At 33.7% G+C, this 12,849-nt stretch overlaps 1 protein-coding gene across 3 annotated transcripts in view; it reads left to right on the top strand.

Moving 5' to 3' along the window:
• Positions 1-12,849, top strand: part of LOC125651498 (macrophage mannose receptor 1-like) — a 97,368-nt gene that overhangs the window by 3,107 nt on the left and 81,412 nt on the right. For all 3 annotated transcript variants that reach the window (XR_008803460.1, XM_048880119.2, XM_056166951.1), the window contains exons 3-5: positions 2,131-2,262; positions 2,606-2,713; positions 2,956-3,046. Coding sequence is in view for 2 of the 3 variants with exons in the window: in XM_048880119.2 (XP_048736076.2) it covers positions 2,131-2,262; positions 2,606-2,713; positions 2,956-3,046 (331 nt within the window). In the remaining variant the exon portion in view is untranslated. The remainder of the gene's footprint in view (positions 1-2,130; positions 2,263-2,605; positions 2,714-2,955; positions 3,047-12,849) is intronic.

The raw sequence follows: 12,849 nt of genomic DNA on the forward strand, positions 1-12,849 counted from the left end.
AGACATGGGGTAAAGGTGTAAATACGTGCTCTGTGTATCAATCTTAACTATAACAGTAAAATTAATTTTAGATAAAAGGTCATGCGTATATTTAGACGAGTTAAAATGTGCAATTCTCTATACAAATATACACTAATAAAACATTTTCAGATAATTTCATCATTATTTTGAATATAATTACCTAATATGTAACGAGGTCTACATTTGTAAACGTTTTCATTCTCATTCTAAATTCATTTTTATTTAAGGGTGCATGATAATCCCTTTATGATTTTTTTTATCATCTGCTCTACGTTTTGAAATGAACTGCACTTTGATCCATGGGATTTTATCACTTCAAAGATAGCGCTTATGTAACACACAATGCCCATAAATAGAATTATCAAAGAAGCAAGAAAACTTAGAATTTGTAACTACTCAAATTCTACAATGCATAGAAATCGTTACAATATTTATTTGTGCTATATAAGTGTTCTGCCACACTTGCAAAAGTGTCTAACGCAACGCGGGTAAAGGCTTTGGTTGAATTGGGGCACGTTGGAATGCGTCAATCTAATGTCAGAGCGATATAAATAAGTAAAATTGAATCTTAAATCGTTAGAGAAGAGTGTATGACACCATCTTTGCAAACAAAACACATTTGTACGGTGTCGTCGCAAACAACGCAGTCTGACGAGAAGTCAATGACGATTATGGGGCATTTCTACGGCAATGCGATACGGCTTGATGCCAGCCTCAGCCCAGTCTCTCAGGTTATTCTTGGATTATGTGTCCCTGTTTTCTCATTTGTCGTTTTCGTGCAGTTTAAAACCGGTTGCGCAAGTTCTGCAACTGGAACCTCATGAAACGACCCTAACGAAGTTGGCCAGTTCGAGGGTGCCCGGTGGTTGGCAGTTGTACCAGTCAGTTTAAGGCGTTTGTACAGACAAAATGTGTGCTTTGGGGGACATTCAGAGCTCTTGCCACAGCATTTTAGTGTTTTCAGCCAACAGTAACTGCCCTTCCCTGTTATATGCATCTTTAGATAGCCTAGATCAAACAGGTCTGAGACGTAAGAAGCTTTTGTGTATAGCCTAGATCAAACAGGTCTGAGACGTAAGAAGCTTTTGTGTATAGCCTAGATCAAACAGGTCTGAGACGTTAGAAGCTTTTGTGTATAGCCTAGATCAAACAGGTCTGAGACGTAAGAAGCTTTTGTGTATAGCCTAGATCAAACAGGTCTGAGACGTAAGAAGCTTTTGTGTATAGCCTAGATCAAACAGGTCTGAGACGTAAGAAGCTTTTGTGTATAGCCTAGATCAAACAGGTCTGAGACGTAAGAAGCTTTTGTGTTTCTCCTTGCACGTGTTAATTGGCCTCGATGACAGGAAAACGCGTAGTATGACCAAAGTTCAGTCAACCGTGAATTGTTTGGGAATGTGTTTGATATCGTGCAATTCAAAATTGCCAACAACACATAATCATTATCAAGAATTATTGGCATTTAACTGAAGTGGCGCTTTTTGTTAAGTGTCAGTATATATACGAGCTACAATATTTTGGAAATTATTCTTAGTTTTTATTGTTTTATGCCCCGTTCAAGATTTGTTTACTTGTAAAAGGACGTCGTTAGCTTCAGGAGAAGTGCCACAAATTTAGATCTATGCATGGCGCTCAGTATGGTTGTAGCAGCGGTTCTATATCGTGCCCGCTCCTTCTATGACTTCTATGACGATTTTAAGGTTACATCCAAAAGACCCATGATTTTTCTTATTTTGCCGCGTTCTTGACAAAAGACCAATCACTTATCAATGTTAAATTTCATAGGCTTGATAAGGGCGCCGAGATCGACAATCGAACCTTTGAGCTACAAGTTATGAATGAAAAGTGAAGATAACGAACAGTGATCAATCTCACAAATCCCACAAATAATTCAAAATAGATAGCTGGGAAAACACCAGAGGTGGGATCAGGTGCCTAGGAGGAATAAGCATCCCCAAATGATTTGAATAGATAGAATATAGCGTTTCCCTTCTGGCTTACAGCAGATAACGTTATACGTTTAATGAATTCTTGGCAAAATGTGAGTGAACTATTGTAATAATGGTATTGCTGTAAGATACCCGTTTTGAGTACTTTCGTCTATTTCAGACTCGAAGTTTGATGTTTGCTTGACTAAACCTTGTCAAAACGGAAGATGTACGAGCTATAGAATCACACAAAAGCCATATTACAAGTGCGTTTGTCTCCCAAACTGGACTGGATATAACTGTGAAACAAAAGGTATCTACCATAATATGTTTTACTATGCATTGTAATTGAAACAGTATTACATATAACATGTGTCCGCGAAAACTTTAACCAAATTACTTAATATCTATCAATATTATACAAATATCTATTTATCTATCTATCGATCGTTCCTTCGTTTGTATAATACAAAGAGTTGAAAAAGGAACACGAAGATCGGATGGATTTGATAAACATTAAATAATCATCATAATATCTATCGTATAATAAAAAGATTTGATAAAGAGACACGAAGTTCGGATGAATTTAGTAAACACCGAATAAGCATCAGTTGCTTTACAGTATATTGGGTTCAAATTTTCAAAACATTTTATAGTTCCCCAATGTCAATTTAAACCATGCAAAAACGGAGGGAAGTGTATGGAAATAAAAGACGACTTCATGTGTCATTGTCCTCCAAACTACGCTGGCAAAACATGCGAAAGTAAGTTAAGGGTATCGTTTTTTGTATTTAATATTGCCTTACGTTATTCTTAAGATAAAGCAATATAGGTAAAATTTGAACATGGAACATTCATCTTGAAAATATGTTTACATCATATCATTTTCGTGTAACAGCGACATGTATTTGAATTAGTTTTTGAGGAAGTCTTTAAATTCAAGAATTCTTCCAATCTTTTATTTTCATTGATTGTAATATTTATCAATATCGTGTCATCACTGAAGTAAAGACGGATCGATGTGAAGATGGATGGCGGCATATCGGGGATTTCTGTTACCAAATTTCGGACAGTTTTATGACGTGGGAAAATGCAAAGTAAGTAACACTTAGTATCTGAGTATCACAAAGTACAGACTTCTTCAAAATCCTGAAGAATCACAATGATAAAATGACCAATTGTTCGTTGACTATAGTATCTGTTAATCTTAAGATGCTTTACAGAACTAAATGTTTTCGGGAAATAACACAAACAAAGTTCTTAACAGAAATCACATTTCAACAGATGTTCACTGCTTTACATAAAATTCATGTACAACTATCCAAATCAGCTGTAGAATAAGTGAAAATATATCATTTCTAAATGTATATCTTTTATTCAAGGATTACCGGTCTTCTGACTTTTTATTTTCAATTAACCAGGCGACTTATTTTAAATATCATTTATAATCTACCTTCTTTCATTTCATCATATTTGTCTTTGTGTCTTTCCAAAACTAAACTTAACTGCAACGACAAGGGTACTAAGTGCCGAATCCATCAATTTAATCGCTTCATACCACTCATATAATAATAATAATAATACCATATTTATATAGCACCCTTTTCATACACTATGTACGCTCAAAGGTGCTTTACAATGCATATATACCTTACAACAGAATGTAAGGACCTTTCTCGCTGCGGCCATTCATACTGTACTATTTAACATGTTTATATAAAAGAAACACGGAAATACATATCATTTATTCATTTACTTCTCTAACCGGATATAAAGTCTTGTTTATATAAAAGAAACACGGAAATACATATCATTCATTCATTTGCTTCTACAACCGGATATGACGTCTTAAACATATGAACAAGAGAAGAGAACAAACAGTGAACAATCTTATAAATCATATACCGTATAGCGGGTTTTTTCCGCTGGGTGATAGATTTGGCTTATTTTAGCGGTTATATACCTTTCCGCCAAAATTTCACTCACCAAATATGCACCCAATTGCGACTTCAATATTCTCCTTATTTCGCACGCTTTATTGCATAAATAAATATCAAACATTCGATATTCTAACATTCGTTCTTTAATGTGTCAACGCCTACAGCGACATATGACGTCCGTTTTCAGGGTCATATCCGAAATACCCGTAATTTTATCTCTAAATGTCGAGTGTTTGGCAAAGGAGCAATCGCTACTTATGTTTACATGAACATCTTTGATTTGACCCGGCCATACAAAGAGCGGGGCAACTTAGTTCCTAGTTACATTAGAGGTGCTCTGAACTTTCTGAATTATATTCCTGAAAATGTGAATCCTAATACTATCCTCGTTAGTTTTGATGTAACCAGTTTATATACCAATATTCCACATGAATTAGGACTTGAAGCCGTCAATACTGGATTGATAAACATCCAGATATACCATACACCATTTTTCTAAAGGATTTATACATGAAGGACTAACATTAGCTTTTGAAAACAGTAACTTTCATTTGACAATGAATTCTTTCTACAAATTAAAGGAACGGCTATGAGAACTAAAGTTGCCCCTACTTTTACAACCTTAGTAATGGGAAATTGTATAACCAAATATCGGAAGTTTTCGGTAATAACGTTTGTGACTATATTCGATCTAATTGGAAGCGTTATCGTGACGACTGTTTATCTTCTACACTAAGAGTGAAGAGGACTTGGATAAATTCCATTCTTTCCTAAACACTATTAAATCAAAGGTGAAGATAACGAACAGTGATCAATCCTACAAGCAATACAAAAAAGATAGTTGGGCAAACACGGACCACTGGGTACACCAGAGGTGGGATCAGGTGCCTAGGAGGAGTAAGCATCCCCCTGTCGACCGGTCACACCCGCCGTGAGCCCTATATCCTGATCAGGTAAACGGAGTTATCCGCAGTCAAAATCAGTGTGCCAAGAACGGCTTAATAATCGGTATGAAACACGTCAGACAGCATTTGACCCAATGATAGGTTGTATTGACAAACTAGATCATTATAACGACCATAGAATTTGCGAAATGCTTACTTCAATCGAGACTGTTGAAACCCCTGTACCATCTACTTGTTTGTCAGTAGCTTACCTCGATTTAAAAACTGACTATACGCAGAACAAGCTCTTGCATATCAAATCAGTTGAGGTATATAAACACCATATGCAGGTGATAATGGAATATTGCTACATAGATATGGGAAGTTGACGATGGAGAAGCTGAAATCATCCCGTTTGTCATACAGTTGAGTTGTCAGTTTGTCGTTAAAGCTGACATGAATTAATAAATACGTACACCTTTCTCATCTTATCCGCCATATTTCTCTCAGGTAGCCTAATTTACTCTACCCGTATATACCCCAAATGTGATTGTCACACCTGAGTGATTTTTCTAGGTGGACTCGACCAGTGCACATCTCCGATAGTAATATATAGGGAATGCAAAACAAATAAAATAACATTTTAAAACATTATGCTTTGCTCAAAATTACAAAATATTTATTGTATACCAATGCAACATTCCGAAAGTTTAGATAATTTAGAAAAGATGCAAAAAAAGAAGAAGAAGCTTTTCTTGCATACTTGCAAGTGCATGCAAGTATTTGCAGTTTCTTATGAAATAAATGCGGAGAAATCATTTGCCAATTACATACTGATAGAATGGAATAAGCAAAGAGCATGAAATATATTATTTATATCAATTCTTGCAAAATACAGGTCCATGCCATATGCATAATATGTAATGCACGTAGATCGGTGAAGTTGGCTACTAGTAACCAGCTACTAGTAACTGGCTACTTAAAAAGAGAAAAGTTGGCTACTAGTAGCCAGCTACTTGAACCAGGAAAAGTTAGCTACTAGTAGCCAGTTACTAGTAGCCAGCTACTAAAAGTAAGAAAAGTTAGCTACTCGTAGCCAGCTACTACAAAATATAAAAGTTATAATTACTGATAGCTCGCTACCAGATAAAGGTTAATGAGTTTGAAAATTATTATCTATCAGATTTATTTCTAAAGAGGACGAGGAGTCGTATGGGCCCAGTTACATAACGTTGCAATGCAAAATACGAATACACTTTTTCAACTGAGTGTTTACTTTAAAAGTGATACGGATTGAATTCAGACCTTCAATCATTTCATATACCATCCATTCTGAGATATCTGCTACTTTTACAATTTGATTCGAGTTACCCTGAAATTTCAACATAAGTGTGAATACCGTAAGAAACTTTATGTTTGACTTTATGTTTGTATTAGATATCTGACGAATTTACGACTATACATATGGCAAGAAGTGATACATGCTGTTTTGGTACGCCACGAATTTTCAGATATCGCTCTTTAGAAAATCAGTTACATATACATTTTGATTATCGGTACAATGAAATTTCAAGATCCGTGTGAATACCATAAGGACCTCCGTGTTCATATCATATATTTAACTAACTTACTACGATACGTATGGCGAGTAGTGATATTGGGTATTGTGACATGCCATCAATTTTCAGATATCACCCTTAAGGAAGTCAACTACATATACCTTTTGATGGCAGGTAAACTGAAATTTCAAGTTTTTCGCAAATATCTTAAGGATCTCTGAGTTTGTATTTAATTAGATATCTGACTAATTTACAATTATCAAAGTGAAGAAGAGTGATATTAGGTATATCTTAAAGAACTCTGAGTTTGTACTAGATATCTGACTAATTTACAACTATCCACATGAAGAAGACTGATATTAGCTATCTTGATATGCCATCAATTTTCAGATATCACCCTTAAGGAAGTCAGCTACATCTACATTTTGATGTCAGGTAAACTGAAATTTCAAGTTTTTTGCAAATATCTTAAAGAACTCCTTGTTTGTATTAGATATCTGACTAATTTACAACTATCCATGTGAAGTGGAGTGGTGTTAGGTATCTTGATATGCCATCAATTTTCAGATATCACCCTTAAGGAAGTCAGCTACTTATACCTTTTGATTGCAAGTAACATGAAATTTCAAGTTTTCTACCAATATTTTAAGGAGTTCCTTGTTTGTATTAGATATCTGACTAATTTACAATTATCAATGTGAAGAAGAGTGATATTAGGTATCTTGACATGCCATAAGTTTCCAGATATCACTTTTAAGGAAGTCAGCTACTTATACCTTTTGATTTCTGGTATCCTGAAATTTCAAGTTTTTTGCAAATATCTTAAAGAACTCCTTGTTTGTATTAGATATCTGACTAATTTACAACTATCCATGTGAAGTGGAGTGGTATTAGGTATCTTGATATGCCATCAATTTTCAGATATCACCCTTAAGGAAGTCAGCTACTTATACCTTTTGATTGCAAGTAACATGAAATTTCAAGTTTTCTACCAATATTTTAAGGAGTTACTTGTTTGTATTAGATATCTGACTAATTTACAATTATCAATGTGAAGAAGAGTGATATTAGGTATCTTGACATGCCATAAGTTTCCAGATATCACTTTTAAGGAAGTCAGCTACTTATACCTTTTGATTTCTGGTATCCTGAAGTTTTAAGTTTTTCATAAATATCTTAAAGAACTCCTTGTTTGTATAGGATATCTGACTAATTTACAACTATCCATGTGGAGTGGAGTGGTATTAGGTATCTTGATATGACATCAATTTTCAGATATCACCCTTAAGGAAGTCAGCTACTTATACCTTTTGATTGCAAGTAACATGAAATTTCAACTTTTCTACCAATATTTTAAGGAGCTCCTTGTTTGTATTAGATATCTGACTAATTTACAATTACCAAAGTGAAGAAGAGTGATATTAGGTATCTTGACATGCCATAAGTTTCCAGATATCACGCTTAAGGAAGTCAGCTACTTATACCTTTTGATTTCTGGTATCCTGAAATTTTAAGTTTTTCATAAATATCTTAAAGAACTCTGTGTTTGTATTATATATCTGACTAGTTTACAACTATCCATGTGAAGTGGAGTGGTACTGGGTATATTGATATGCCATCAATTTTCAGATAGATATGTTAGATATCTGACTAATTTATCTTTGCCGATATTACAGGGCTTTATATGAAGTGTCTTGATATGCAATCAATTTTCAGATATCATGTTGGACGAAGTCAGCTACTGATAGCTTTTTATTCCAGACATCCTGAAATTTAATGTGTTTTGTATATAGCTTAAGGAACTCTGTGTTTCTGTTAGATATCTGACTAGTGAACTACTATCCACGTGAAGAGGTATGATAATAGATATCAAGATACCTAATATCACTCCTCTTCACGTAGATGGTTGTAAGTAGTCAGATATCTCATACAAATGCAGAGTTCCTCAAGATATTTACGGAAAACTTCAAATTTCAAGTTACTTAGAATCAAAAAGTATATAAGTAGCTGACTTCCTTAAGGGTGATATCTGAAAATCAATTGTATATCAAGATACGTAATATCACTCTTCTTTATGTGGATAGTTGTAAGTTAGTCAGATATCTAATACAAAAGCAGAATTACTTAAGATATTTATGAAAAAGTTAAAATTTCAGGTGTCGAGGAATTAAAAGGTATAAGTAGCTGACTTCCTAAATTGTGATATCTGAAAATTCATGGCATATCAAGATCCCTAATATCACTCCTCTTCACGTGGATAGTTGGAACTTAGTTAGATATCGAATACAAACGCAGAGTTTCTTAAGATATTAACAAAAAACTTGAAATTTTAGGTTACTTGCAATCAAAAGGTATAAGTAGCTGACTTCCTTAAGCGTGATATCTCAAAATTGATGGCATATCAAGATACCTAATGTAACTCCTTGTCATATGTTTACTGGTATATTAATACGATATCTAATACAAACACAGACTTCCTTAGAATATTTGCTAAAACCTTTAAATTTTATGCTTTTTGGAATCAAAAGGTATAAGTAGCTGACTTTCTTAAGCGTGATATCTGAAACTTGGTGGTATATTAAGATACTTAATCTCACTCCTTGTCGTATGTAAGATGGTAAATTAATGAGATTTATAAAACAAAGACAGAGTTCCTTAAGATATTTGCGAAAAGCCTGAAATTTTAGGCTACACGTAATCAAAAGGTATAAGTAGCTGACTTCCTTTTGGTTGATATCTGAAAATTGATGGTATATCAATATACCTACTAATCCTATTCACGTGGATATTTGTAAATTAGTCAGATATCTAATACAAACACAGAGTTCCTTAAGATATTTATGAAAAACTTGAAATTTCAGGTTACCTGGAATCAAAAGGTATAAGTAGATGACTTCCTTAAACGTGATATCTGAAAATTTATGGCATATTAAGATACATAATATCACTCCTTGTCATATATGAGATGGTAAATGAATGATATATTTATTACAAACTCAGAGTTCCTTAAGATATGTACGGAAAACTTGAAATTTTAGATTACTAGGATTGAAAGGGTATAAGTAGCTAACTTTGTTATCGGAGATATCTGAAAATTGATGGCATATCAAGATGCCTAATAGCACATCTTGTCATATGTGGATTGAGAAATTAATCACATATCTAAAACAAACACGGAGTTCCTTAAAATATTTGATAAAACTTGAAATTTCAGTTTACCTGCAATGAAAAGGTATAAGTAGCCAACTTCCTTAAACACGATATCTGAAAATTGATGGTATATCAAGATCCCTAATATCAGTCTTCTTCACGTGGTTAATTGTAAATTAGTCCGATATCTAGTACAAACACAGAGTTCCTTGAGATATTTATCAAAAACTTGAAATTTCAGGTTACCTGGAATCATAAGGTATAAGTAGCTGACTTCTTTCAGGGTGATATCTGAAAATTGTTGGCATATCAAGATACCTAGTACCACTCCACTTCCCGTGGGTAGTTGAAAATTAGTCAGATATCTAATACAAACAAGGCGTTCTTTAAGATACTTATGAAAAACTTGAAATTTCAGGTTACCTGGAATCAAAAGGTATAAGTAGCTGACTTCGTTAAGTATGATATCCAAAAAATTGTTGGCATATCAAAATACCCAATATCATACTTCTTCACGTAGATAGTTGTAAATTAGTCAGATATCTAATACAAATACAGAGTTCTTTAAGATATTTATGAAAAACTTGAAATTTCAGGTTACCAGGAATCAAAAGGTATAAGTAGCTGACTTCCTTAAGCATGATATCTAAAAATTGATGGCATATCAAGATACCTAATATCAGATTTTGTCATATGTGCATTGGTAAATTAACCAGATATTTAAAACAAAGACGGAGTTCCTTAAATATTTTCTAAAAACTTTAATTTTCAGGTTACCTGCAATCAAAAGGTATAAGTAGCTGACTTCCTTAAGGGTGATATCTAAAAATTGATGGCATATCAAGATACCTAATATCAGATTTTGTCACATGTGCATTGGTAAATTAACCAGATATTTAAACCAAAGACGGAGTTCCCTAAATATTTTCTAAAAACTTTAATTTTCAGGTTACCTGCAATCAAAAGGTATAAGTAGCTGACTTCCTTAAGGGTGATATCTGAAAATTGTTGGCATATCAAGATACCTAATATCATACTTCTTCACGTAGATAGTTGTAAATTAGTCAGATATCTAATACAAATACAGAGTTCTTTAAGATATTTATGAAAAACTTGAAATTTCATGTTACCTGCAATCAAAATGTATAAGTAGCGGACTTCCTTAAGCGTGATATCTGAAAATTGATGGCATATCAAGATACCTAATACCATCCTACTTCACATGGATAGTTGAAAATTAGTCAGATATCTAATACAAACAAGGAGTTCTTTAAGATTTTTTGAAAAACTTGAAATTTCAGGATACCAGGAATCAAAAGGTATAAGTAGCTGACTTCCTTAAGCGTGATATCTGGTTTATGGCATGTCGAGATACCTAATATCACTCTTCTTCACTTTGATAATTGTATATTAGTCAAATATCTAATATAAACTCAGAGTTCCTTAAGATATTTGCGAAAAACTTGAAATTTCAGTTTACCTGCCATCAAAAGATATATGTAGCTGACTTCCTTAAGGGTGATATCTGAAAATTGATGACATATCACGATACCCCAAATATCACTACTCGCCATACGTATCGTTGTAAGTTAGTTAAACATATGATATAAATACGGAGTTCCTTATGGTATTCACACGGATCTTGAAATTTCATTTTACCGGTAATCAAAATGTATAAGTAACTGATTTCCTAAAGAGCGATATCTGAAAATTCGTGGCGTACCAAAACAGCATGTATCACTTCTTGCCATATGTATAGTCGTAAATTCGTCAGATATCTAATACAAACATAAAGTTTCTTACGGTATTCACACTTATGTTGAAATTTCAGGGTAACTCGAATCAAATTGTAAAAGTAGCAGATATCTCAAAATGGATGGTATATCAAATGATTGAAGGTCTGAATTCAATCCGTATCACTTTTAAAGTAAACACTCAGTTGAAAAAGTGTATTCGTATTTTGCATTGCAACGTTATGTAATTGGGGATAATTGAGAATGAAATTTCATACGACTCCTCGTCCTCTTTAGAAATAAATCTGATAGATAATAATTTTCAAACTCATTAACCTTTATCTGGTAGCGAGCTATCAGTAATTATAACTTTTATATTTTGTAGTAGCTGGCTACGAGTAGCTAACTTTTCTTACTTTTAGTAGTTGGCTACTAGTAACTGCCTACTAGTAGCTAACTTTTCCTGGTTCAAGTAGCTGGCTACTAGTAGCCAACTTTTCTCTTTTTAAGTAGCCAGTTACTAGTAGCTGGTTACTAGTAACCAACTTTACCGATCTAATGCACGTGGCATATTCGACAAAAAAAAAAACTCGTATCAAATACGGACGTCTATTCAACAGGTAATGGAGATGTGCACTTACCAAAAATATTAGATTCTCTTTATTCCGATAAATCCACGAAACAAAATGATAAATTCCATTTGTATCTCGTTAGAACTTTACAACAAGTTGTCATTCCATTATACAGACTGCGACACACTTCACCCGTGCCAAATAGGGTGTATTCAATCGGGGGAGATGTCAGAGTCGAACATTTTTCCTGTATTGAATGCTTGTCTGGTCGAGGTTTTGCAGTTTATAGAAATCGGGAATCTAATCATATACACTGAGCATCTGGTTGGATATATTGCGTGCTCAATTCAAAATTTATTGGTGATCATATACAAACTTGGATATACAAATAAGGGAATAATGATCGAAAATATACATCTGTTTAAAAATGCGGGTATTACATTTGCAATCCATAATAAACATTTGATTACACAAAGACACATATAAAAGGAAATGTATAAACGAAAATATAGTTTTATTGTTTCTTTGGGAACCACATAATTATTTACGGTCTCCGTTTGTCCATATTCATTGATTGGAAGAGAGAGAGAGAGAGAGAGAGAGAGAGAGAGAGAGAGAGAGAGAGAGAGAGACTGTCCTACTTCGATGTACAATATATCATTTCACAGAAGGAAAGAAAATTGATCATTGATATAATGGTAAGCTTACAAGCATTAAAAATTTTCACCTATTCAAAAATTTGTTATTGACAATATATTAAAAACTTACAGGAGTTGATGTTTATAAATGAATTCATTACAAATTTAAAAAAAATATCAGTTTTAACTGTGCGTGTAGAAAATACTGACTTTGTATGTTAGAATAACGGAAAAAAGTAAATTGTCAAAAAAAGTGGGGAGAGCAGACCAGCCCAGCCTCCCTGTCCACCCCAACCTCCTGTATACGTGCCTGAAACAACATCAATTCGTGTTGAAAGAAAGGTGCATATCTGCATTTTATTAAATTCCAAAGGAGCTCGGATTTATGTGTTCCCCTAATGATTATTTTGTATGCAAGATTCGT

This window comes from Ostrea edulis, chromosome 5 (assembly GCF_947568905.1).
Source record: "Ostrea edulis chromosome 5, xbOstEdul1.1, whole genome shotgun sequence".
Classification (NCBI taxonomy): Eukaryota; Metazoa; Mollusca; class Bivalvia; order Ostreida; family Ostreidae; genus Ostrea; species Ostrea edulis.